Source organism: Orycteropus afer, unplaced genomic scaffold, assembly GCF_000298275.1.
Source record: "Orycteropus afer afer isolate SDZICR_OR568_19922 unplaced genomic scaffold, OryAfe1.0 scaffold00028, whole genome shotgun sequence".
In the NCBI taxonomy this organism is placed as follows: domain Eukaryota; kingdom Metazoa; phylum Chordata; class Mammalia; order Tubulidentata; family Orycteropodidae; genus Orycteropus; species Orycteropus afer.
In genome coordinates, this window is record NW_006921615.1 from 9,789,237 (window position 1) to 9,813,863 (window position 24,627).

General features: G+C 40.0%; 1 protein-coding gene across 1 annotated transcript in view; it reads right to left on the reverse strand.

Moving 5' to 3' along the window:
• The window catches only part of CELF2 (CUGBP Elav-like family member 2), a 446,151-nt gene that overhangs the window by 203,328 nt on the left and 218,196 nt on the right, over positions 1 to 24,627 (reverse strand). Inside the window, exon 2 of the mRNA XM_042780234.1 lies at positions 23,849 to 24,045. Within this exon, the coding sequence (XP_042636168.1) occupies positions 23,849 to 24,045 (197 nt within the window). The remainder of the gene's footprint in view (positions 1 to 23,848; positions 24,046 to 24,627) is intronic.

A 24,627-nucleotide genomic window follows, 5' to 3' on the forward strand; every position in this document is an offset into this window, starting at 1 on the left:
AAAAAAAAAAAAAAACAGTTACTGTCGAGTCTATTCTAAATCAGGACAACCCTAGGTATGTTGCAGTAGAACTATGCTTCAAGGGGTTGTCAATGGCTATGATCTTTCAGAAATAGACTGTTAAGACTTTCTTCCAATGTGCCTCTGGGTGGGTTTGAACCACCTACCTTTCAGTTAGTAGCCCAGTGCTTAACCATTTGTGCTGCCCAGGGACTCCACCTGACAGAATGGCCAAAACTACCAATACTGCTGATACCAGACGTTGGTGCAGATGCAGAGGAACGGAAACTCTCACACATTGCTGGTGGGGATACAAAATGATCCATCACTTTAGAAAACAGTTTGGCAGTTTCTTAAAAAGTTAAATACGCATCTACTGTATGATGAAGTCATTCCCCTCAAAGATGCTTACCCAGGAAAAAAAGAATGTACATAGCTATACAAATACTTGTACATTTACGTTCACAGCAGCTTTATGTGTAATAGTAAAAAACTGGAAACAACCCAAATGCCCATTAACAGAAGGATGATGAACAAACTGTGGAATATAATACATACACAATGGAATGTTACTCAGCAATAAAGAGGAATGAACTATCGATACTAATGAACAATTGTTACTGAATCTCGACATGATTATACCAAGTAAAAAAAGCCAGACTAAAAAAAGTACGTAATGTATAAATGTATTTATATAAATCCAAATTAGTGCACAGTGACAAAAGTAGCTAGTGGGGCAGAAAGAAGGGATTACAAAGGAGCATGAGGAACTGTCAGGGGTGATGGATGTATTTATTTTGATCATGGTGATGGTTTCATGGGTGTGTATACATATGTTACAACTTATCAAATTTTACACTTTAAATATGTGTAGTTTATTCTATGGCAAGCTGGTTTTCTTTTCTTTTTGAAGAACAATTATTTGAAAAGCTACTGCAGTATTCTAGGAAAGAGGTACAAATGGTAGTGGAAGTGGAAACAGAAAGGACGACTGTGAGAATATAAAAGATTCAAATTCACAAGTTTGGATGTGAAGGCAAAGAAAGTTAGTTGTTGGGATAACTCTGAGATTTTAAGATGGGTTGATAGGAAGGAAGGTGGTACCATTAACAGCAATAGGGACAACCAAGAGAGGCATAGATAATGAGTACAGTTTTGGACATGTTGCCAGCTGGCAGAACAGCTAATTAAAATGGTAGTTTAAAACCTGGGACAAGAATTCAGAGGCAAGAGCCACAGGCTTGGGAATCTCCACATTTCTTTAACTTCATACTTTTCCCTCATTCCCTTGAGTCTATTCCATCTCTTGTCCCTGTGTGTGAGTCTGAGTTCTCAAAGGAAGGAAACCCACATCTAGAGGAGTTACACTCACCTACATATGACTTTCAGAGAACTTCCAGCATCACAAGCAGAAGCTGAATACACCAGATCATTGCCTTACAGTTCCAAATATGCACTCAGCTAAGTGGGGTTTTCATAGCCTTGCAGAAAGGTTGTATGTACTGGCACTAAGTGAATAAAATGATACATGAAAACTTCAAGGGAAGAGGCAATGTGCACCACAGGATCTAAGAAACTAGAAATGGATAAGACTTATGAAGTCATTTCTCTATTTGCTGCCCCACTCCCAGTTACATCAGTCCCTGCCAGAATAGAATTGTTCCTGAGAACTGTGATGTGGTTCTTCACATAAGAGCCAAAGGAAACATCTGTAAGTCTGGCGGGGTTTCAGGTGAGCATGCTGCTGAGAGAGCTCAGAGCCTTTGCTGGCAAGAGACTCCCAACTACAGAGTGAACTGTTTTTCTCCTTCCTTATTTTATTTTAAATGTCAAAGCTTTTCACACTACAGTGACACCCTAAAATGATTCTCATACTTCCATTGCTTGAGTTGAAACAATATTTTTTCATGCTCCATAGAGTGCCCACTAGCTGATTCACAACCAGGAGTGCAATGGGGCACGCTATTTCAATGTGCTACGAAAAGAAAAAGAATGGGGGTGGTTAGAATAGCTGTAACTACTGTGGGAAAAAGACCCCCTTCTTTTGAATGTTCTGCATTCACTCATTCAATAAATATTTATCAGAGTTGTAAGGTACTGCCTAAGTTCTATGAAATGCTATGAGGTTATCACTTAATTAACTAAGACAGCCCAATGCAAGAAGCTTAAAGATCAATATGACAAGTGCATATCCAACTGCAGAATTATACAGAAAGCAGGACACACAGTGACAGTGTTACAAAGTGTCATAGGAATTTCAGTGGAGTGAATTCCAGAGACATCACTTTCTGACCAAGTGTCCAGGAGGAGTGTTTATGGATGAAATGGCATTTGCACCAAACTTTGAAAGGCCAGGATAAAATCAATCACAATTGGGAAGAAGAACTAATACTTTAAGGTAGATGGAACGGCAGAACTCCAGGCAAAATAGCAAGAAATACAAGTGTTAGGGAACAAACAATTCAATACGATTCAACAAACATTTATTAAGTGCCTATTAGTTACTATATACTGCACTAAGTAGTAGGAACACAGAGATGTCAAAGACAATTCATAGTGAGAGGACTATATACTCTGGCGGAAGAAACAGGCAGAAACAGACAAAAACAGACAATTTCAGTCTAACCATGATAAACACCAAGAACTGAGTCATGCCCAGAGGCAGAATAGTAAAATGATTAAGAGCACGAAATCTGCAGACTACTTAGGTTGGAACCTCACATCTGCCATTCTCATGTTTTGCAAGTTTCAGTTTTCTTACCCGTAAAGTGGGCACAACAAATACTACGTATAGGAGTGTTGAGGAGCTATGGTGGGTGCAGTGGCTAAGGCATGTGGCTGCTAACCAAAAGGTCAGTGGTTCAAACCCACCAGCTGCCCCATGGGAGAAAGATGAGGCAGGCTGCTTCCGTACAGCTCTGCAGCCTTGGGAACCCTATGGGGAAGTTCTACTCTGTTCTAGAGGGTCCCTATAAGCTGGAATAGACTCAATAGCAGGGAGTTTGGTGTTTTAATATAGTATTGTTGTGACGATATATAACAAGATAATGTATAAACAAGATAATATTGTGAGGATATATAACAGGATAGTCTATAGTATAGGACCAAGTGAATTGACTCCATGACAACAGGTGTGGTTTGGTTTATAGGACCAGACACATAGCAAGTACTTTTTATATATGTTGTTGTTATGTGCTGTTGAGTTGGACCCAACTCATAGCGACCCCTCTTTGGGTTTCTGAGGTGGTATCACTACAATTGCCAAACCTTCCTTCTGAGGAGTGACTGGTGGGTTTGCACCGCCAGCCTTCTGGTTAGCAGTCAAGTGCTTTAGGCACTACGCTACCAGAGTTCCCTTTATATATGTGTTAGTTATTACTATTACAGTCAATAATCTTAAGGACCAATATTGCTCTTACTGGAAGACCAATTTATTTACAACACAGGCCATATGCACAGGTGTTGTGGGGAAACCATGTTAGACTCTAAGAGCTCATTTAACCTCTGTACTTCTGTTTTCTTATCTGGAGTAGATTAAGTATAGTAACAGCTATATTGGCTAGGCCAATTGTTAGGATGGTGCAGGACTGGGAAGTGTTTTGTTCAGTTGTACACAGGGTTGCTATGAGTTGGGACCAACTCCACAGCACCCAACAACAACATGTGCCAGGCATTGTTCTAAATGCTATACATATACAATGCCATTTAATCCGCTTAACAACCTTATTCACTCTTCAGGTGAAGAAACTGAGGCAAGGAGAGTCAAGTAATTCACTCGAGGTTACAAAGCAAGTAAGTGGTACAGGAGGGAACAGAAGTCAGGCACTTCAGCTCCAAGGCCTTGTTGCCAACCACTACACCACGCTGCCTTTCAGTCCTACCACCATCTAATCACATCACTGTTTCACTTGGAAGTTGGTATTTTATTTGTTAGGTAATGGGTACATAAATGCTAAATGTGGCATGGAGATTAACCTAAACCAGGAAAAATATACACCCAAGTATCACACGTCACATTTGCACAGCCTTACAGCTTGTAGAAGTCTTTCACTCTCTTTTGGCCCCAAATTACTGAAGGACTATGTTGTTGTTGTTGTGTTCTTTCAATTCTGACTCATAGTGACTCTGTAACAAAGAAGAGAACTGTTCCATAAGGTCTCCCAGGCTATGATCTTCACAGGACCAGATTGCCAGGTCTTTTCATCCATGGTGGTGACTTTGAACTTCTGGCCTTTCAATTAGCAGCTGAGCACTTAATCACTGCACCATCAAGCCTCCTTTAAAGGGCTATAAACAGGCTAACAAATAGAGTCTTACATAAGAAACAAAGAACTCAACCCCTTGAATTTGGAGGTGTTGACAGAGAGGACTGGTAGGCTTCGGGGCAGAGTGAAAGGTTGTGTTTTGAACAGTGCCAAGAACTAAGAGTGAATGTAATCTTTCCAAACACCAAATAAGTTCTAGTATTTGAAGACTTAATTTTTGTCATGCACCTGATAAAACATTATATAAACTGGATAACTCTGACATTCCCTCCCCTACTTGGACCTTGTGAGAATGCTAGCAGTTTTTAAATTTATTTTTGCTGTTGTTGATGCTTTAGAGTTTATTTTACACAGCTTTACCTTATCACAAAGGAGCTCTAAGTGGTGTAGTGATTAAGGTATTTGGCTGCCAACCAAAAGGTGGGTGGTTCGAACCCACCAGCAGCTCCAGAAGAAAGATTAAGCAGTCTGCTTCCGTAAAGATTTACAGCCTTGCCAACCCAGTGGGGGGTTGCTATGAGTCAGATTGTTCTTAACTTTGGGCAAGAGAGTTTTCAGAAGAAAAAAAAAATGCTACAGACTATAACATACACACACACACTAACACATGTTCTTTCTTATATACACTGTTTCTCACACACAATACACACATGTGCATATTCCCTCTCTCACATATGCACACACATCCTCACACTCACCCATCCACACACTCACACATATGCATGCACACTCCCCCTCTCACACACACATACACACACACTCTCTCTCACCCATACACAGATTATCTCTTTCAAACACACTCACATACACATGCACACTCTCTCACCTCCACACAGTCTCTCACACACACTCATATATACTGTGCACCCCGTCCTACCTCACCCCTAATAAGCCTCTAAGCATGTTGAGGACCTGGACCACATCTTTTGTCTTTGTCTAGGCACACTGCCTGACAACACAGACTTTCAAAACAAGTTCCATGAGTGTCTTAAAGCATCTCTCCGCTTCTCCATATAAACTCTGTGAAAATGGGTTGGTGTTGGCTCAAAGATAGGTGGAACTCATTTTATTCACTCAATCTGCTCACATTTCTGAATGCCAACTGCATCCCAGGCACTGAGCTGGGCACAGCAATTTCAGAGATACCAAAAAACCAAAAAAAAAAAAAACAAAAAAAACCAGTCTTCTAACAAGCAATTTAAGCTAAGTGCATGAAAGATACTTATGAAAATAACTGTTATAAACTCTAAAAGATTTTTCAAAGTGTGCCTGGAGCTTTGATTTTTACAGTATAGTATTATGTGCCTATTTTATTTGAATGAATGCCAGGAGAGAAAATGAGAGACAAGGCTGTCTTCTGAACTCCATATATAATATTAAGACTTACATTTAAGGTCATATGGTACACACATGGTTTAGGTAAAAGAAGCAGAAGCATTAAAGATTACTCTGAAAGATATGCTAGATTTTAAGAGTAGATTGGCAGTTTTCCCTGAGATTGTAAATCTTGCTAAAAAATCTCCTAATCTTTGTTTCAGGCTCTTTTTCTATAAAATGGGGTAATTTTCTTGGGGCTATAGGGGAAATGGCCAGAGGGGGATGGGAGATGTGATATGGTTTAACGGTTTCCTGACATTGTAGCGTTCTAAAAATACAGCATTTTCATTGCAACCATGTGATGGAATTATGTGTCAACACAGCATTTTGTGTTGCTAGGGCAGCCCAACCAATAGTTTTACATTAGACTCATGCAGTTCTACAGTGAAAGCAAGGAAAGAGAAAGCCATAGAGTGATAAGGCCCTTTTCTTACCATCCAAGCATTCTACCAATTAGTCTAGGTCAAACAATGCAACTCTGCCATTTGAGGACACTTTTTTTAAATTTTTGCCTCTTGAATTGTTACAAACTTATTTGCCTTAGAGTTTAACCCATGGCGTAAAAGCCTGACATGTCCTATTTAAGAGCAATTAGGTAGAGAGGAAAGCCTAAAAGACCCAATTTTTAAAGATGTGTTTTTAATTTATTCACTACCTTTCCTTAAATCTTTTTCTTCCTTCAAAGAAATTACAGCAAAGCCTTCGCTCTTGGAAATGCTTCCTTTGCAGGGATGTGGACCTGGCAGAAGGATCCCATCAGTTTTGCACCTCTAGAGTTGAATGCAACCATAGTGGACTTGCAAAATAGCTAAGACCCGTCACCATCTGGCAGCTGTGTGGTGGCCTGTGTAAAATGCACTGGCGGTCACAATCCAGTTCCCATTAGACAGATGTCCTTTCCACAAAGAGAGCATCATGCTTAGCAGCCTGGTTGGCAAAGAGGAGAGGGGACTGGACAGGGAAATTTAATTTCCTTTTATTTATTTAATTTTTATTTTTTTGCCTAAGCAGGCTGCTTACCCAATTGTACTGAAACAAGTCAGAGGGAATGTGGTAGGCAGTATGGCAGCAGCCCTGAAAGTACTATTTTATGTTTATTGGTCCATCTACACTCCCTTAAAAAACACCTCAATGCACACTCTTCAGATGTTGTTACATTTATCCTGCTGAGAAGCAATGTTTTTCAAATCTAGGTTTTAGCCACACAGTGGTTGTCTTCTAAGATCACCACTAGAACATACTGCCTTCACTCAATGACTGGTCAGGATCACAAATGTGCTCAATACTCTCTCATCAGCTTCTATTATGGTATTAGGGAGAATGCCTGGGAGCAGAGTAGGGAGGGAAAGTCCTCTTTCTCTCTTCCTGAGTTAACCGGCATTCTCACCCAAGATGAACAAGTGATTGCTAAGTAACAATCTTAAAGAGAAAGGCTCTTTATTGTAAAACATAACTACCTAGACAACTAATGACCATCTTGAGAATAAAAAAACAAACAAAAAAGAACTGAAGCCCTATTTGCTGTTCTGCCACTGAGGTACCAGATTCAATGTAGGAGAGAAACTAAATGGGTCTGTTTTCTTCTTGTTTAATGGACGTACAAACGAAAATTGTGTTTCTAGCACAGCAGGGGAAATGTATAAATTAAGCAATACTTTTTCATTCATTTTTCTTAACTCATTTTACTTCACATTCTCTGTTTAATAACCTTTCTTTTTTAAAAAAAAAAACTCATACATGCAAACATAAATGAAAAAAAGGAACAAGTAACTTAAGCTAATCTGACTTGAATGAGAATCTTTAAGCAGCAACACAGAGACCTTTAGTTCTTTCATTAATGTCTTAGTTCTCTAGTGCTGCTTACCACAGTGAATAGCTTTAACAAACAGGAATTTACTTTCTTATACATTAGGAGGCTAGAAGTTCAAATTCAGAGTGTTAGTTCTAGGCATTGGGTGAAGGCCCCTTGACCTTGGGCTTCAGTTTTGCCTCGTTTCAAGCCCGCTGGAGCTGAAGGCATCTCCTAACTCTGGTAGCTGCTGGCTGCTGAGCCTGACGAAGCCAAAGTCAGCAGGTAAGATGACCGAATTGTAAGATTGGTAGGCAATATTGCAGGCTGCTGGTTAAAGTCTAGGAACTGGAGATGAAGACTCAGCCAAATGCATGATCCAACTGTGCCAAAAAGCTAGAGACCTTTACCAAAGTTCTCCATATACACTGGAAGCAGGCCGCACCTCAAAGGCAACTCCTCTTTCACTGATAAACAACTCACAGCAGTTTCCCCACGGAGTTGAGTTTACCACATCCAATCTCATCATTATACCACATCCAATCTACATCCAGCTGCCACGCCGTTCAAAATCACAGCCCAGCCAAATTGACACACAGCCTTAACTACCACAATTAGGTTGCATTAACTATATAATATGCTAACAAAACCTATTCAGAATTGATACCATAATTACCATAATACTTCTCAACCAAACAAAATGTTAAGTCTCCATCTAAGAGAAAAAATTTAGAGATGAATGTTAATGTGTACAAAAGCTAATGTTCATGTTTATTTCCTTTTCAAAGCCCTGACTCTTCTAATTATTCTAGCATTAAAAAACAAAACCAAACCCAAACTTACTGACACTGAGTCGATTCTGACTCATAGTGAGTCTCCAAGGCTGTAAATCTTTACAGAAATAGATTGCCTCATCTTCCTCCTGTGGAGCAGCTGTGAGTTTGACCTCTCAATCTTCTTAGCAGCAAAATACCTTACCCACTATGCCACCAGAGCTCCTTATCTTAAGCATAACAACAAAAATGCAATGCACTGCCACTGAGTTGGATCCGACTCATAGTGACCCCTCCTTGGGTTTCTGAGGTGGTATCACTATGGAAGTAGATTGTCCAACCTTCCTTCCGAGGAGTGGCTGATGGGTTTGAACCACCAGCCTTCTGGTTAGCAGTCAAATGCCTTAGGCATTAAGCCACCAGAGCTAAGCATACTGTACCCAAAATGACCTAGCCCATATAGGCTTCTGCAACCAGTGGTGATTCTGGGTAGGTGCAGCGGTGGGTTAGAACTAGCCACTCTGTGACAAGGATGACCTTCTTGAGGGTAGTTAGCACAAGATATACAGAGAGTTCTGTCATGAAAATCAGTTAATTTCACTCTACTTATACACAAAATGCCACTCTAATTCCAATCAACCACCTTTGAAAAATAATGTAGCTCATATTTAGGGAGGCTGTGTAAAAGAGAATGAACAAACCAGGATTAACAATGAACAATAATTCAAAAGTCATCACTTACTGATGGTAGTTTAGTCACAGTATCAACTTTGAACAATAATACAAAATGATTTAAATGCCAAAAGCAAAGCAAAACCAAACCAAACCCAGAAAATCCCCAAACAGGAAGTACAGTACAATATTTTATACACTGCCATATGCCAAGTGATGTAACATAAGGTCCATAGTTACTAGAGGATGTACACAGAAACTTAGGCCAAAACAACACAATCAGACCTTTTCTACCCATAAGTCATTGTAAACTCAGTGGTGGAATGAGCAACTGAGGAGCTCCTGATTGTAAATGTTATCCACCTGGGTTATTTATGTTGGGTGTGGCACAACACAATGTTATGGGAGGCTCATTCTCAGGTGCTTAGAATTCTGTTGTTATGATTTGTTGGTTTGGCCACTCTGCCAGGCTCAAAAGGAGGCCTCCTACAGGCAGAAGCTCTCTGACTGCTGGCTGAGGAAGATATGCTGCTGAAAGAGACACATGCTCCTGAGACACGTGTTACTGGGAAAGAGACACAAGAGACATGCATTGTTGAGTGAGACACCAAGGGACCAGCACTGCTGGGAATGAGACTGTGAGAGACTGTTGGCTGAGGGATGGTGGGCTGGGAGAGAGACTGAGCATTTTTCCTGAACTTGAATTGTAGCCTGGTACTTCCCTAATAAACCCCATAATCTGTGAGTTCTGCGTGGCCACTGCAGCGAATTATCGAACCCAGGAGAGAGGTGGTGGGTGCTTTGGGAGGAACAGTTGGAGAAAGGGCTGGAGGGAGGTAGCATGTCTGGCCTTGCAGGAATAGGCCTTGGGCTATTGATTGTGATTCTTCTTTCTCTTGTGGGATTAGAGAAGGTCAGAACATGCGGCCTCCTTGCCCTTTTTGCAGTGACACAGAGCACTTAATGATGAAGATTAAAGACTACAGTCTGCAGTAGGAATTACACCTCAGAAGGAAGGTTGGGCAATCTACTTCCATAGGGGTACCACCTCAGAAATCCAAGGAGGTGTCGCTATGAGTCAGATCTGACTTGATGGCCGTGAATTTGGTTTTTGTTTTTTAATATGAAGAAAATAAAAATCCTCACAACTGGACCAATAAGCAGCATCACGATAGAAGAAGAAAAATTTGAAGTTGTCAAAGACTCCATATTATTTGGTTCTACATCACCACCAATGGAAGTAGCAGTCAAGACATCAAAAGATGGATTGCATTAGACAAATCTGTTGCAAAAGACCTCTTTCAAGTGCTGAAGAGCAAAGATATCTCCTTGAAGACTAAGATGCGCTTAACCCAAGCCATGGTATTTTCAATCACCTCATATGCATGTGAGAGCTGAACAATGAATAAGGATGACTGAAGAAGACTTGATGCTTTTGAACTGTGGTGTTGGTGAAGAATGCTGAAAGTACCATGGACTGCAAAAAGAACGAACAAATCTGTCTTGGAAGAAGTACAGTCAGAATACTCTGTGGAAGTGAGAATGGCCAGACCTGGTCTCACCTAATTTGGTCATGTTGTCAGAAGGGACCATTCTCTGGGGACGAATGTCATGCCTGGTAAAGTGGAGGGTCAACAGAGAAGAAGGCCCTCAAGAAAATGGATTGACATGCTGACTGCAGTGATGGGTTCAGGTACAGGGATCAAGCTGGCACAGACTGGGCAAAGTTTAATTCTGTTGTACATAAGGTCACTATGAGTCGGAGATGGCTCGATGGCACATAACAAAATAGATACTATATACTACTATCCTGTATTCAGTTCCTATCTTATGCCAGGCACTGCACCAGGAAATTTCCAATATTTCATGTATGATTTATTCCTCAGAAATCTATCATGTATGGGGGGGAAAAAAAAAAAAAAAAACCCTGCAACCACTGCCGTGGAGTCGGATCCAACTCATAGTGACCCCTCCTTAGGTTTCTGAGGCGGTATCACTACGGAAGTAGATTGCCCAACCTTCCGAGGAGTGGCTGCTGGGTTTGAACTGCCAACCCTCTGGTTAGCAGTCAAGTATTTTAGGCATTACACCACCAGAGCTCCCATCTATTATGTGGGTGATATTATATCCATTTGATTAAACAGATTTCGAAGAAATAAGCTAATTTGGGGTTACAATAAAATTTAAAACATGAGTGTGTGTGCGCATATAAATCTTCTATGAGGATTAAGGCTATTAACCACTCTTTAGTGTTAACTGGATGTAAATGACCATCAGGCAACACAAGGATGTTAGGGCAAGGTGTGGAGCTCTTCTTTAGGGCCATGTACCAACCAATGCTACACTGAAAACCGGTATGGAGGGCCAGCCTGATGCTTATCAATGTCTCAGTTAAGCTAAAAGGACAGCTGCAAACTTCATATTCTTAGATTTTCTGGAGAACCCTCAGGAAGGTTACTTTAGTGAGACTTTAGCCTCTTCTTGTCCTAAATTCCCTACGGGAGGACAAAAAAGGAAAACTAAAATTAAACAAAAAGGTAGAAGAGGAGACAAGGACACGTTACTGAAAGGAAAAATGACAGACTCCAACCATCACATGAAGTTGGGTTTCCCTAACACTCTCACTTTATCTTTGTTACATAAATAGTGTGATTCTCTACTCATGGGGACTTCTTGAGTACATAACCCTAAAGAGAAACCACATATACACATAAGCACACATATACAAACAGTGGTCACTACCAACCCAAAGTTGGTTCTGTATTTCAAAAGGACTTACGACTTTTCTCTTGTGAATATCCATAAAATTCTTTCTCTTCTTTTTAGGGCAAAGATCATGGCCTTTTAATCTTTGCATTTTCAGTGCTAAGTACAATTCCTTGCAGATAGAAGGTGCCAATAAATGTTTATGGCCATGTAACTTTGGTAAGCATTTTGATTTAGGCTTCTAGGCTACATCTTTCATCTTTTCTATTCTGTACTTCATTCAACATTAAACAGGACCCAGGGCTTTCAAGGTTATCTTAAAATCACTGTTACGAAAGAGCTATGCTATTAAGGCTTGTGAGAAGCTGGCCAGAAGTCCACACCTGGGGAACAGCCAAGTTAGCTATTCTAACCATCTCTTTAGCTTTCATAATATTCTCTTAAGTTCAACACATCTTCTGTGTAAAAGTTTGGCTCTAACTCTACACTTTGTCTGCTGCTTCCACATTTTAAGTATAAGAAGCAGAATCCTAGGGTTTAGCATTAATTGAAAGAGCTTATCTATATATAGCCTCACTCTGCACTGTAGCACCTTCAAAACTTCAATCATATTCCCTTCTAACTTTTTTTGAAAATGCAATCCTTCCTTTTTATGTCTTGCTACAGCCTTTACCCCTTTTCATTCTTTTGACTCAATGCTCTCAGGCCTTTTAAATTAACCTCTTAGACCTTTCCACATGTGTTTACCTTCTCAGACCTTTATGATTCATGCTGGTCTTCTTTGGATTTCCTCCATCTCCTTGATATATCTTCAACAAAGTGTTCTAATATTGGACACCCTGGCCTAAATAGGAGCTAAAAAGCTCTTTGTGAAAAGTGGTATTCCTTAACAGTTGGTGTTCACCATTTTCATTTGCAAAGTTTAGCATTTAGGACAAAGTTTTGACCATTAACTTCTTACAGGTCTTTTTTCCAATGTTCCTTACCCTCTCTGGTATTTTCATATCTCCTTACATGTTTGTAATGCAATTTTAATTATACTTCTGTAGTTTGGGGAGCGTTTTGGTTTTTTTTGCTCAAGATTTAAAAGGAGGGTGCAAAAAAATAAAGACTACTATAAAGAGGTCATGATCCATTAAGCTGTAAAAACTGTCTTACATAAACTTAAGGGCTAATATGGCCAAGAATATTTTATAATGATCAGACTCTAGGTCAATTAAAGAGTGTGGTAAGTACATATTCTTTTTCAATCCTTTAATTCTTCTCTACTTCTAATTTACGATATTATGATTCACTAATGGAACAGAGAAAATTATAATCCTTTATTCTTCACACTGATCTCTGTCCAAGCACATTTTATTGGTTTCTCCAATTAGAGTCAATGCCAGAATGTGGAAACTAGATTAGGGACATATCTTTCAGTCATTTACATAGAAAGTGAAAAAATATCGATCCTAAAGTCAATTCCTGTGGTGTCTCAATCGTCATCTCCATTCTCCCTGACCCATTAGTTTTTATCATTACAACCTGCCCCTGTTCAGCTAACTAGCTTCCTTTTCCATTTACAGAAAAACCTGTTTCTTTGCTTGCTACCTGTATGTGTTTGTTTATGTGACTCAGTGAAAAGGGAGCACAAAGAAACGTATGTACATCAAAATCCATCATTCCACATATGCCTTTTTTCTGTATTCTTTTCTCCATAATATGCATTCATCAAGGTGGATTTGAAAATATCCTCAGATACTTGAAGACCCTGACTCTTTAATATAACTAATTGGTCTAGTTCAGTACAAATTTCTCTAGTGTGATATTTAATGTATCAGTGAAATACTTAATATCTAACTCATTTTCCACTGAATTTCACAGCATGGGCCAGGACATTTTCACTCTCGACCAACTGTCCTGAAAGCCAACATATCATCATTCATTATTTCTGTTAGCAGAGCACACCAACTCGTATGAATCTGTTGCTATTTAGCTTTGTTTCTACTTTTTTTTTTTTTCCATTTGGCCACTTCTTCTTTTTTATTATTATTTTATTATGAGTTTGGTGAATGTTTACGTTCAGTTCTCATTTAACAATTTCTATACATATTGTTCAGTGACTTTGAATCTTTTCGTAATTTCCAGTGATTCTGAAGATCAGAATGCTGGTTCTGTATTTATTCATGGAGTTAGGCTGGCATGCCTATGCCTAACTAGGGGAATAGTAGTTACTATAAAGTTTGTTCCAGCCAATATTAGAAAATAAAGCATGAGAAGGGATCAATATAAATAGAAGGAGGAACAAAGGACTTGAGACACATGCCTAAGTCTTGTCAGCATATGTCTTAAGGATGAAAATTCAGTCTTCTGAAAATCTACTAATAGAAGATAAGAAAAGAGGTCCTGAGTTTACTAAAAGCATTTTACATTTTACTCATGGTTGGATTTATTAAAGATAATAAAGTCCTCTACAAAGTTATTTACTTTTTTTCAATGCTAGCATTCCAAACACTTCTAAAATGTAACTGAACAATAGTTTATTCTAAATTAAAAAAAAAAAAAAAAACTTAGATGAGGAAGAAAGAAACCTTTAACCTAACTGCCTGGTTATCGAGGGTCTTGTGTGAAAGTGAGTGAAGGGAAGTAGGTCATGCAGAGGCATTAGGCAGTGCACCTATGTTTCAGAGTAACTGGCAGCTTCACTCTGTACAGAACACTTCTCCTTCTGGCTAAGAAACTACTCGACTTCTCATTTTCTAAGAACTGATTTCATAATGACCCACAGTATGGTAACCCCAAAGTGGAACAATATTAGGGTTCTGTACTGAGGAGAAATCTTGTTGAATGCAAATGAAAAGGCAAAGAAGACTTCTAGGTGGGCATTCTGTAAATGCATACAATGGAGAATATGAGTATGACATGTGAGATACCTTTGACTTAACCTTCAAACAACCTGTAACACCTGTTTGAAGGATTCAAACAAAAATGAGCCCCAAAAGCCCAGGGTTTACTTCTCATGTCAAATTTCTAACCAAATAAGTCATTCTCCCTTTGTCCAGAGCCTGTTTTCTTTATTCTTTTGCTATTTTAATTCTAGAAATGTAAATCTAACCAGGGATAAGAACACTGGGGATGAGCTAAAGCCTTAATGTCCCAGACAGAAGAGAAGAAAACAAAATGGTTCTTTGATACTGGCTCTCTCTTTGTGTCCTTTGTGTCTCTCTTCTTCCCTCTCTTCTTCTTTCTCTTTCCAAAGATGTAAAGATCAAAATGTACCAATGGTAGATATTATCTGCCAGGGTAGAAGCTGCCTTTTTGATAGAAGTAACAAAAATTCAATGCTGCATTAAATAGGCACAGTGAAGTCTCTCATCATCAGAGGAGAGATTCACTCCTTTAATAGTTTAAAGGAGGCTTATTTAACATGTTGTCCTCATTTTTCTCAATCCGTTCAATGGGTGGAGTCTGTGTAAGTCAAAATAATTAACAATCCTCATTTTGAAAAATGAGTTTTTAAATCTTTTAAGACACTGTGTGATATAACCAGTACATCCACCTTTTCATCAGGACATGAAGCTTCTCTGTCTGCATAAATACAATAATTCTGTGGTCACCTGGGTCTACTGAATTTTGTGTTTATTCTGTAGGGGCTCAGTCAGCCAACAATGAAAGGATGTCACAATAGGTAGGTAACATGTGATTTCTGCTAAAATAAAATGAATTGAGGGTGGAAGCATTCTTCCTGTGGGCTGTGGAAGCAACATGATCAAAACTAGGGCTATCTTACAAAATCTAGAGCAGCAACCCTAATTTTCAAGCAATTTAGGACATTAATCCTATCCCCTATTTGTCTACAATATAACGTAAAATTGGTTCATCTTTCTGAGTGGTTGAATTATTTCTCAATTACTGATTTTAGGATGACATCACTTAAATAAACTTAAGTGAAGCTTCTAACAGAGGTTTTTTTTTTTAAGATGAAAGGAAAGACATGAAACATGAAACGAACTCTTCCATTCCCACCCTGGTCCTCCAATATTATTCCTTAAACTAAAAGTTCATACATGCTCTTTGCAAACCTTTAAGATTTTAAACAAGAAAAGAATAAAGTTCTATTTATAAAACTATCCATTGTTTTTAGGATATACTAGCAGCTTTCACATTTGTTCTCCCAGGGATTATGTAAAACAACTCTGTGAGGGTATTATCTTACTGTATGGATAAAGAAATTAAGGCTCACTCTCTAAACCAGCTTGTGATAAAAAGTACTAGTTATAAGTCTCCTGACTCCAAGGCCTATCCTCATTCTACCACAGCATAGAAGAATCTTCTGGACTCAAGGCTGTCCCTCTGCCAAATTCTGAAATAAATAAAGCTAAACTTTGGTACCTTTCACTCTTCTCTATCTCCTCTTCCATTCTCCCTGTTTATTTCCCTGGTCCTCTAACCGTGCTCTCATTCTCAAAAAACATTCCCATTTCACTTACTTGGAAGGATATTAGGAAAAAGTTTGATTTTATTAATGAATTCTTGAAGACTGAAGTAAAGCCTTTAAGATGGGACTTTACTTACAGGGACTTTATAGGGGGTGGGACCACTAACTGTCATATTGAATGGTCAGTTGAGGAGGGGAAAACAATCACATGACCCAAGGCTGGCTGTAGCCTACTCCTGAGGCCAGTCCCTAGTGTCACCCTAACTGCAGTTTGAGCGACAACAAGAAGAAATAGCAACATTATGACAACCACCACATGAGCTGTTCTTTTAAAACATAAAGGTAATAAGCCTCCCCAGGTGAATCATGAATTTAATTTTTGCTCTACCCAGAACATTCTGGGCCCTAAGCAGTAGTTATATATACCATTACCTCCCTACACATTTCAAGGAAAAAGGAAGTTCTGCTCTCCATGCCTGTGGTACTTAGTGATAGTCAACACAAGCCACTTCCCATTATCTATTTCTCTTTTGGTTGAGATGTCAGCAAAAGAAAGACCAAATGTGATCAACAAGCCAGTATTAAGTCAGGACTGAGGTTCCCTTCCCTACCTTCTAAATGAAAATTTTAAATGATTTTAATCTAGTCATTTTGCAGTCTCTGTAGTTTTCACTCCTCTAAACTCAGAATAACACTACCTATCTATGTGAGTTTGGTTTTTTGGTTTATCTATGCTGTTTAGAAAAATGTAAATAGAGTACATTATAAAGTATATTTTTACATAGTGCCATGATACTGCTATGATATTGGATTATAATTTTGATTAACTAAAAAATTAACAGAGTAATGATCCAAGACACAAAATCGATCTATCACTTACAGGTTACAAGTTTGAGTTTATTGAATGTCATGACCAACCTTGCAACCTCTTCTACCGAACCTCATTCATAATTTCCAACCCCTCAACTCTTTCTTCTTCTCCCCGACTATGAGCCTTCACTAGGTTCCCTAGTTCAGGCCTCAGAGCATATTCTAATGCATGTAATGACCTTCTGGCCTTCTACATATCTGCCTTGATGATATCTAACCCCAGCTTCCCTGGGATTCTATTTCTCTGCTCACTCACTGTGGAATCCTAATGGACAGCCTCAGAACCACAACCACCAGAACCCACTCTAAACTAAATAATCCTAGTGAACTGGGCCTTCCCTGCTTCTCAATAATCCTTCTGTTCTTTCCTGGGCAGAATTCTCCAAAGGAGTTACTTTCAATCTTTTCCATTGTTCTTAAGCCTCCGACTCTTCCCAGCCTTTCTCAGAAATGAACCACTCCACTGAGAAGGCTGAGGGATTCTGTACTGCCTCCTTCATATTTTCTTCCATGATACTAATGTTTTTACTCCCTCCTAATTTCCCTGTTGGCTCAAATGAAACAGTGCTACCCTTCTATACATGCTCCTCAGCCACTTCAAGAACCTTGATTCATGCCTTTCTTATACTTTCACTGTTTCCTTTTGCTCTATCTTACCATTTTTCTTTAAAAAATAAACCATAAGACCCCCTATGTTTCTAAGTCCTCCTTTCTTTCATGACCAGACTACTAGAAAGGGTAATCTATACTCAGTGGCATTGCTAGGGGTGATAAGGAGAGTGTGGCCCACACCAGGTGCCACTGCCAGAGGGGTTAAGGAAGTTCTGTTCTCTAAGCCTGTGGTACTTAGTGATAGTCAGACAGACATCAAAGTGACTGTCTATAAAATTTTTGATGCAGTGTTTCAGCAGAAATTAATTCTTAGAAGAATATCCTTATAACAAAAATATCTTTTATAAGCCCAGCTTACATGCATCAACATACTATACCTAAAATTCTACGCTAATTTACTTTTTGAACCTTCTGATATGCTCTGGTCAGAGCTATCATTATTACCCAATTACAATGATGCTTCTAATCACAAGGTTTCATCTGCAAGTGCATGCTGTTATTTTTGTGGTGACGATGCTTCTATGGTTGCTGATTTTGTCAAAATTTCTGGTGTTTTAGCTAAAATATCATATCATTAGTATTTGTGAACCTGTATCAATAACTTTTTTGAGAATGAAGTAGTTGTTACAGGAAAAAGAGAAAAATCAGCTACTAATAATGTTGTAACTCAATGTAGGAAGAGTTACAAAACAATTTTGTTGTTAGTATTCATAGAATCTAAGAAATTCAAACAAGCAATTTACAACTATGTTTAGCACGTCTAATTCTATAATTAAAATGGATAATAAGCATTACTAAGGATTCTGTACGGTCTGGTATGGGAGGAGGTCCATGGGGGGGAGTACCAGGAGTTACTGCACTGGGTGACACCAGCCCTAGTGATGCCACTTTTAGATGCAGTCACACATGCAGACCTGTGCAATCCCTCTCCTCACTCTAAACTTCACCCAATATCAGAAATGTTCTCAAGTCCTACCAACCACTAAATCCAATGACTTTTCTTAATCTGTATTATCCATCTCTTCTGTGGTATCTCAAACTCAACACTATCAAAACTGAACTTAAAATTCCTCCTCTTTCTCATTCCCAATTATCAAGTCTCCTTCCTTTCACTACTGCCACATCTGTATTATTCAATTCCTCCCTTTCTATTCCCATGGAAGACAGTGTCCTTGTTCAGGCCTCCATGTACTTCATTCAACACAAGTCAACACACTGCACTTGTCTTCTAGCTTCCTTAAACCTTGCTACAATACCTTTCATAGATTCTGAATTTCTAACAAATAAGACTTAAATATTTTCACCTAGAAAGTAAAGCCCTCCAAGAACTGGCCAAGCCTGTATTTCTAAGTATCTCTATATTCCCTTCTATTTCATTTCGTGTATTTCTGGGACAATTCACAGTCTCAAAACATGCTCTGCATTTTCCCACTTCCAAGCCTGAATTAAGCTGTTTCACCCACTTGAAATGCTTGCCATCATTTATCTACCTATATTTCTCTCCTCCTGCCCAGGTTTGGTAAAGATGTCATCTTTTCCTAATTCCGTAGGTGCAAGTTATTCATTCCTTCCCTGAATTTCCAGAGTTCATGTCTTACTAACTTACTCTTATCTCATGCTCTTTTAAATTCTAGCTACCTGTATACTTGTCTCATTGTTGCTATTAGACTGTTAAGTTCTTAGAGGGAATGACAATAATAACTGTAATAAAAACATTTACCACAGAAATACTTATTGAGCTCCTACCATATTCCAGCTCTGTGCAAAGCACACAACTTGTATTATTCAGCAACCCTATAAGGACCCTCTCCATTTTCAAACATGGGTGAGTAGTATGCCCAAGGCTAACAGCTAGGAAGCAGCAGAGCCAGAAACTGCCTTTAATCTTGTCTGACTCCAAAAGCCAACTAGTATTTCTCACCATCTTTAGACTCAACAAATAACCACTGAATGAAACATCTTCTTCATAGTAGGTGGGATAGTATGCTTAGTCGGATTCCTCAGATTTGCTGAGTTTGTCTGGTCAATTACATATATCTATAGGAAGGAAACAGCTTAGCCTCAAACAAAGAATGATTTCAAAAACAGGACAATGTTTTAGGCCTCAGAACTAAACAGAACATAAATACAAAGTGAGAGAAAAATCTAATTCAACTGGATTAGGTAATAGCCTGACTCTGTCTTTTTTCTTGGAACCATCCATGTCAATAAGGCAATAAATCAAGGCTCCTCCAAAAGCTTCACTTAGATAATTTAAACCACGTTTAGATAGTGCCTCCAATAATTCTAGTTTTGGAGGTTCTTACATCAGTCTCAGGAAAACATGGTAATTGTACTCTGCTGACAGAGTTGGGACCAATGAAACTTGGGGTCCTATTTTACATATAAGCAGGCAAATAATATGAGCACACACAGGTATCAGTGTAAAGAAAAGTGGTGCGTGTTGCTTTCTATATATGTAAGCAGCTAAGGGCTGTAATCCTCTGAGAGGAATGTCATTATACAGCTCAAATCCCATCACAACAAATACCGTTACAACAGAGATGTCTGTATAACAAAAACCCTTTCAAGCTTTGGCTGACAGCCCATGTACTTCAAGCAATATTTGATGTGAGACTTGGAGTTCACAGTAATGGGAATTGACCTATATTTCCAAAGGTAAGATTTGAATGATTTCATCTGTAACTTCTATCCCATGATACCATGAGTTGGAGTGATGTACAATATAAACCCATGAGTATAAAAACTAAACACTAAGATTTAAAAAAAAAAAAATAAAACCACCCTGCTCTTAAAGGGCAAAATTCTATCCTTTTACTTGAGGAACCCTTAGGAAAGGGAAAAGGCCTCTAACCCAGTCCCTGAAACAGAGCAGACTAAGGCCTGTTTGTGGTCTCATTGCACTGGGAGGCAATATACAGCACGTGAGGAGATATGGACTGCCACTTACTAGCTGTGTAAATTGTGCTACATTTCCTAACTTTCCCTGAGCCTCAGTTGCCTTCTCTGTACAACATGAGTAATACCATTTACCTTCAGAATTTCAGTAAGAACTAAATGAGACAATATGTTAAAGCCTCTAACACACGACCTGGTACAGAATGTGTGCTCAAAACAGTTAGTTCCCTCAATGGGCTTTCCTTCCACTCTAAGACTTTGGCCTTATGCAAATATTTTCTTGAAATGACTTACAAGACCTTGTACTGACTGAGGTTAACAAAATGTATAGTTATAAATATAGCCTGATAAAGAAGTTGCTCAGAGGAACATCCGGGGAGAAGAGAGAAAATGGCAGAAGAACTAGGCCATGCCACAAGTATTTACTTGATAAAGGATCTTTTTTTTTTTTTTTTTTTTTGGCTAAGCTAAGACATATGTACTTGAAAGCTAAAATGCACATAAATGACCCCTAATCATTATGTCAAGGAGCTCTGGTGGCACAGTGGGTAGGGCATTTGGCTGTGAACCACAAGGTTCGCAGTTCAAACCCACCAGCTGCTCTGTAAGAGGAAGACAAGGGGCTGCTATTGATGGCAGTGGGTTTAGGTTAATCATTATGCCAGGAGCCCTGGTGGCACAGTGGTCAAGTACTCAGCTGCTAACTGAAAGATTAGCAGTTTGAACCCAGTAGTCACTTCATGGGAGAAAGATGTGTCAGTCTGCTTCTCTAAAGATTATAGCCTTGGAAACACTGTAGGGCACTTCTACTGTCTTATAGGTGTTCCTATGAGTTGAAATCAACTTGATGGCACACAGAAACAATTGTTATTTCAGAGGTCATTTTGAAAAATGCTGATAAACCAAAAGGAGAGGCATGTTTTCTTAGCCAAGGACAAAATACGCTACAGGTCTAAAGCATGAGTTTACTGCCTCTGGCCTAGTTTTTCTGTGGGCACCATTCTAGATGGTAGGATGGCCTTTATTCAGTGACTCTTTAGCTCTAATCTAGTATGTTATACAGGCATAGCTCGTTTAATTGCACTTTGCTTTATTGTGCTTGGCAGATATTGTGGGTATTGTGTGCCTGTGTGTGTGTTTTAACAAACTGAAAGTTTGTGGTAACTGTACATCAAGCAAGTCTACTGGCACCATTTTTCCAAAACCACGTGTTCACGTCATGTCTCTGTGTCACATTTTTGTAATTCTTACAATATTTCAAACTGTTTCATAATGCTATTGCACACTTAATAAACTATAATAAAGTGCAAACATACCTCTTACATGCATTGGGAAACCAAAAACTTCATTTCAAAATTTCTTTATTGTGGTGGTCTGGCACCAAACCTGCAATATCTCCAAGGTATGCCTGTGCTATCTTACCCCAATAGGAAGAGTATGAAAGTTAAATGTTACAACAAACTTTAGTCTTCTCTGTTCAGAAAACATGTAATTAAATATTTTCAGAACAGGTATAATAAAAGATCTCGACAATGCCTTAACTTTAATATGGTTTGATCCCACTGATTTTTCTAATTTACATGTCAATCAAGTTTGTGGTGACAAAATTCCATGTATGATCTTTTTCAAAAGAATTTTGATATGGTTTGATGTCAAAAACTTTAATCTTATGGGCATAATATGAGACACGTGTACTCATCTTTATAAATTCAGTATTGGCTTGTTGTTGTATGTCAGAGGCTACAGAGTTGATTTTGACTTAAAGCAATCCCATGTGACAGAGCAGAATTGCCTCACACGGTTTTCTTGGCTGTAATCTTAACAGAAGCAGCTTATCAGGTCTTTCTCCCGCAGAACTGGATCCTGCCGGGTGGATTCAAACTGCTAATCTTTCAGCTGGCAGCCGAGTATTTAACTGTACCACTAGGGGTGCCTGAGTGTTGGCTAGATGTTTTCAAATCCCTTAGAGGTTCTAGAAAGTCCTATCTGACCTCTGCAACTGTGGGGAACAAGAGAGAGCTCAATATTTCTCACAGTCACAGAACATCAGAGCCTTGTCTGTAATGGAAAGTCAGAGAGAAAGTATATGCCATTGTTCACTTGCCTAATTAAAGTGTATGTACAAGCCAAACAATAACCTTTCAGGAGCTCTTATGAAAAGCAACATGGAAATAAAGTAACAGGCCAGGCAGAAATATCAAAGCACAGAGAAAAGAAACTGGGAGACCCACAGAAAGAGGAAGGAGCCCTGAACAGGAAGGTGGAGAGCTTAAGAGCAGAGAACAAAAATTGCTACAGCAAAAGTGTTCAAACAGGGAAGAAGACAAACTGGCAGCAGGGAAGATAATTTTAAATTGCGCAGAGTTTACAAAGTAGGAGTCCAATACACAGGAGCATCAACCAGGTATAATGGTTTCTGGCCTCTATTTTAGTAACTGAGCACTCCAACTCTTATCTTAAAATGGAGGCAATAACCCATCCCCAGACTGTGCACTTTAACCTACCAGCGATAAGAGAATAAAGGAAAACTATTTTGGAAGGTGTGCTAACTATTTCAAGCCACTATGGCAACACTAAACCAAGAGGTTCTGGTTAGTACAATGGTTAAGAGCTCTGCTGTTAGTCAAAAGGACAGTGGTTCAAACGCACCAGCTACTCTGTGGGGGAACGATGTGGAAGTCTATGCCTGTAAAGGTAACAGCCTTGGAAACCCTATGGAGCAGCTTTCTGACCTATAGGGTTACAGATTACAATCAACTCCACAGCAACAGGTTTTGTTTTTGTCTTTTTGAAAGGCACTACCTCCTCCCCCGGAAAAGGCACAATTCAGTTAAAGATGCCCATCTAAACCATAAGAATTGATATCCCTCGTAAAAAATGAGCCCTTTGCTCCCTCATACCAGTGGCATTACACTAATTGTTTATAAAGCATTTTGAGATCCCTACAGGCTGTGTAAAAGTGAAATGCAATTATGATTACATGGGCAATAAAGGGAAGGTAGGAGATGAAAGAGTTAGCTCAAGAAATAAAAGGCTGAGAAAAGCTATTCCTCAGAGAGGCAACCACCCCGCCCGAGAAGAGTCTGCACTGCCTAGAAAGTGACCTCACGAGAGCAATCACGCGCCTGGACAGAGGCGCGGCGGCACTGCCTCGAGCTCACCACCGCACGCCCCGCGGGCCATGCTCTGGCTCCTCCTTCTTCCTCAGCCAGCCTGCTGGACCCACCTGTCCCACCTGTCCCCAGCAAGGGCTCAGGGAGGAACCCGGAGGAGCCGCCCAGGGGACAGGGCGAGCCTGTGCGGGTGCCCTCTCCTCCTTCCCACGCCCAGACCCTCCGGAGACTCTGCCCTGAAGGGCTAGGGCTGCTAGCCCCTAGATGCCCAGCGGTGCTGGCGGCCCACGCCCATGAGGGTGGCACCCAGGCCAGGAAAGCCCCCGCCCCGCACGTGCCCGGGCAGTCAGTACCTTTACTCTGGGGAGGGTTCTGACTCCGGTCCCGGAGGACGTTGATCTGGTACACGGCTCCGTAAGGCTCAAAAAGTTCTTTCAGCTCCTTTTCCGACCATGACCTGGGGATCTGTCCGACAAACATCTTAATGGCATCTGGGTCTGGTTGGTCTGAGTGATCCAAAGCTCCGTTCATCTTGTTGGCTGTGCCGTTACTGTCAAAAACGGAACCGGGAGGCAGAGTTAGGGCTGCACTGTGAGGGACAGGAAGAAAAAAAATTGTGGGGGTGGGGGTTGGGGAGGCGGAAGGAGGAGGATGAGGAGCACGGGGTGGGGGGGTAGTGCCTAATGAGTCGTAGAAATTTTATGAACTAAAACAAAGCACAGGCACCATTACGTAGCTCGTCGGCGAGGCTTTCACTGCAGGCTGTTCAGCATCGCCGCCTGAGCACAGGGCAGCGCCCCGCCGGCTGTCACCCAGGGCGTGGACATCTTGAAGCCCGGGCAGAGGAAGCAGCTGCAAGTTAAGTGCAGGTCTCGCTCTGCAAGGCTGCCATCAATGTATTGGCGGTGGCGGTGGCAGCACTGTTATCAGCCCTACCCTGGCTATCGCGCAAAAAGGCAGGGCTGGATTTCTGCTGGACCCCCCCCCCCCCCCCCCCCCAGAGGTTTTTGGAAGAGAGAAGAGAGGTGGTAATAATAAAGTCACATGAAAAGAAAATGAAACACTTGGCAGTCCATCAGATGACTAATGCAAGATGCTGGTGATGAATTTGCAGAGTGCGCGAGGCATCCAT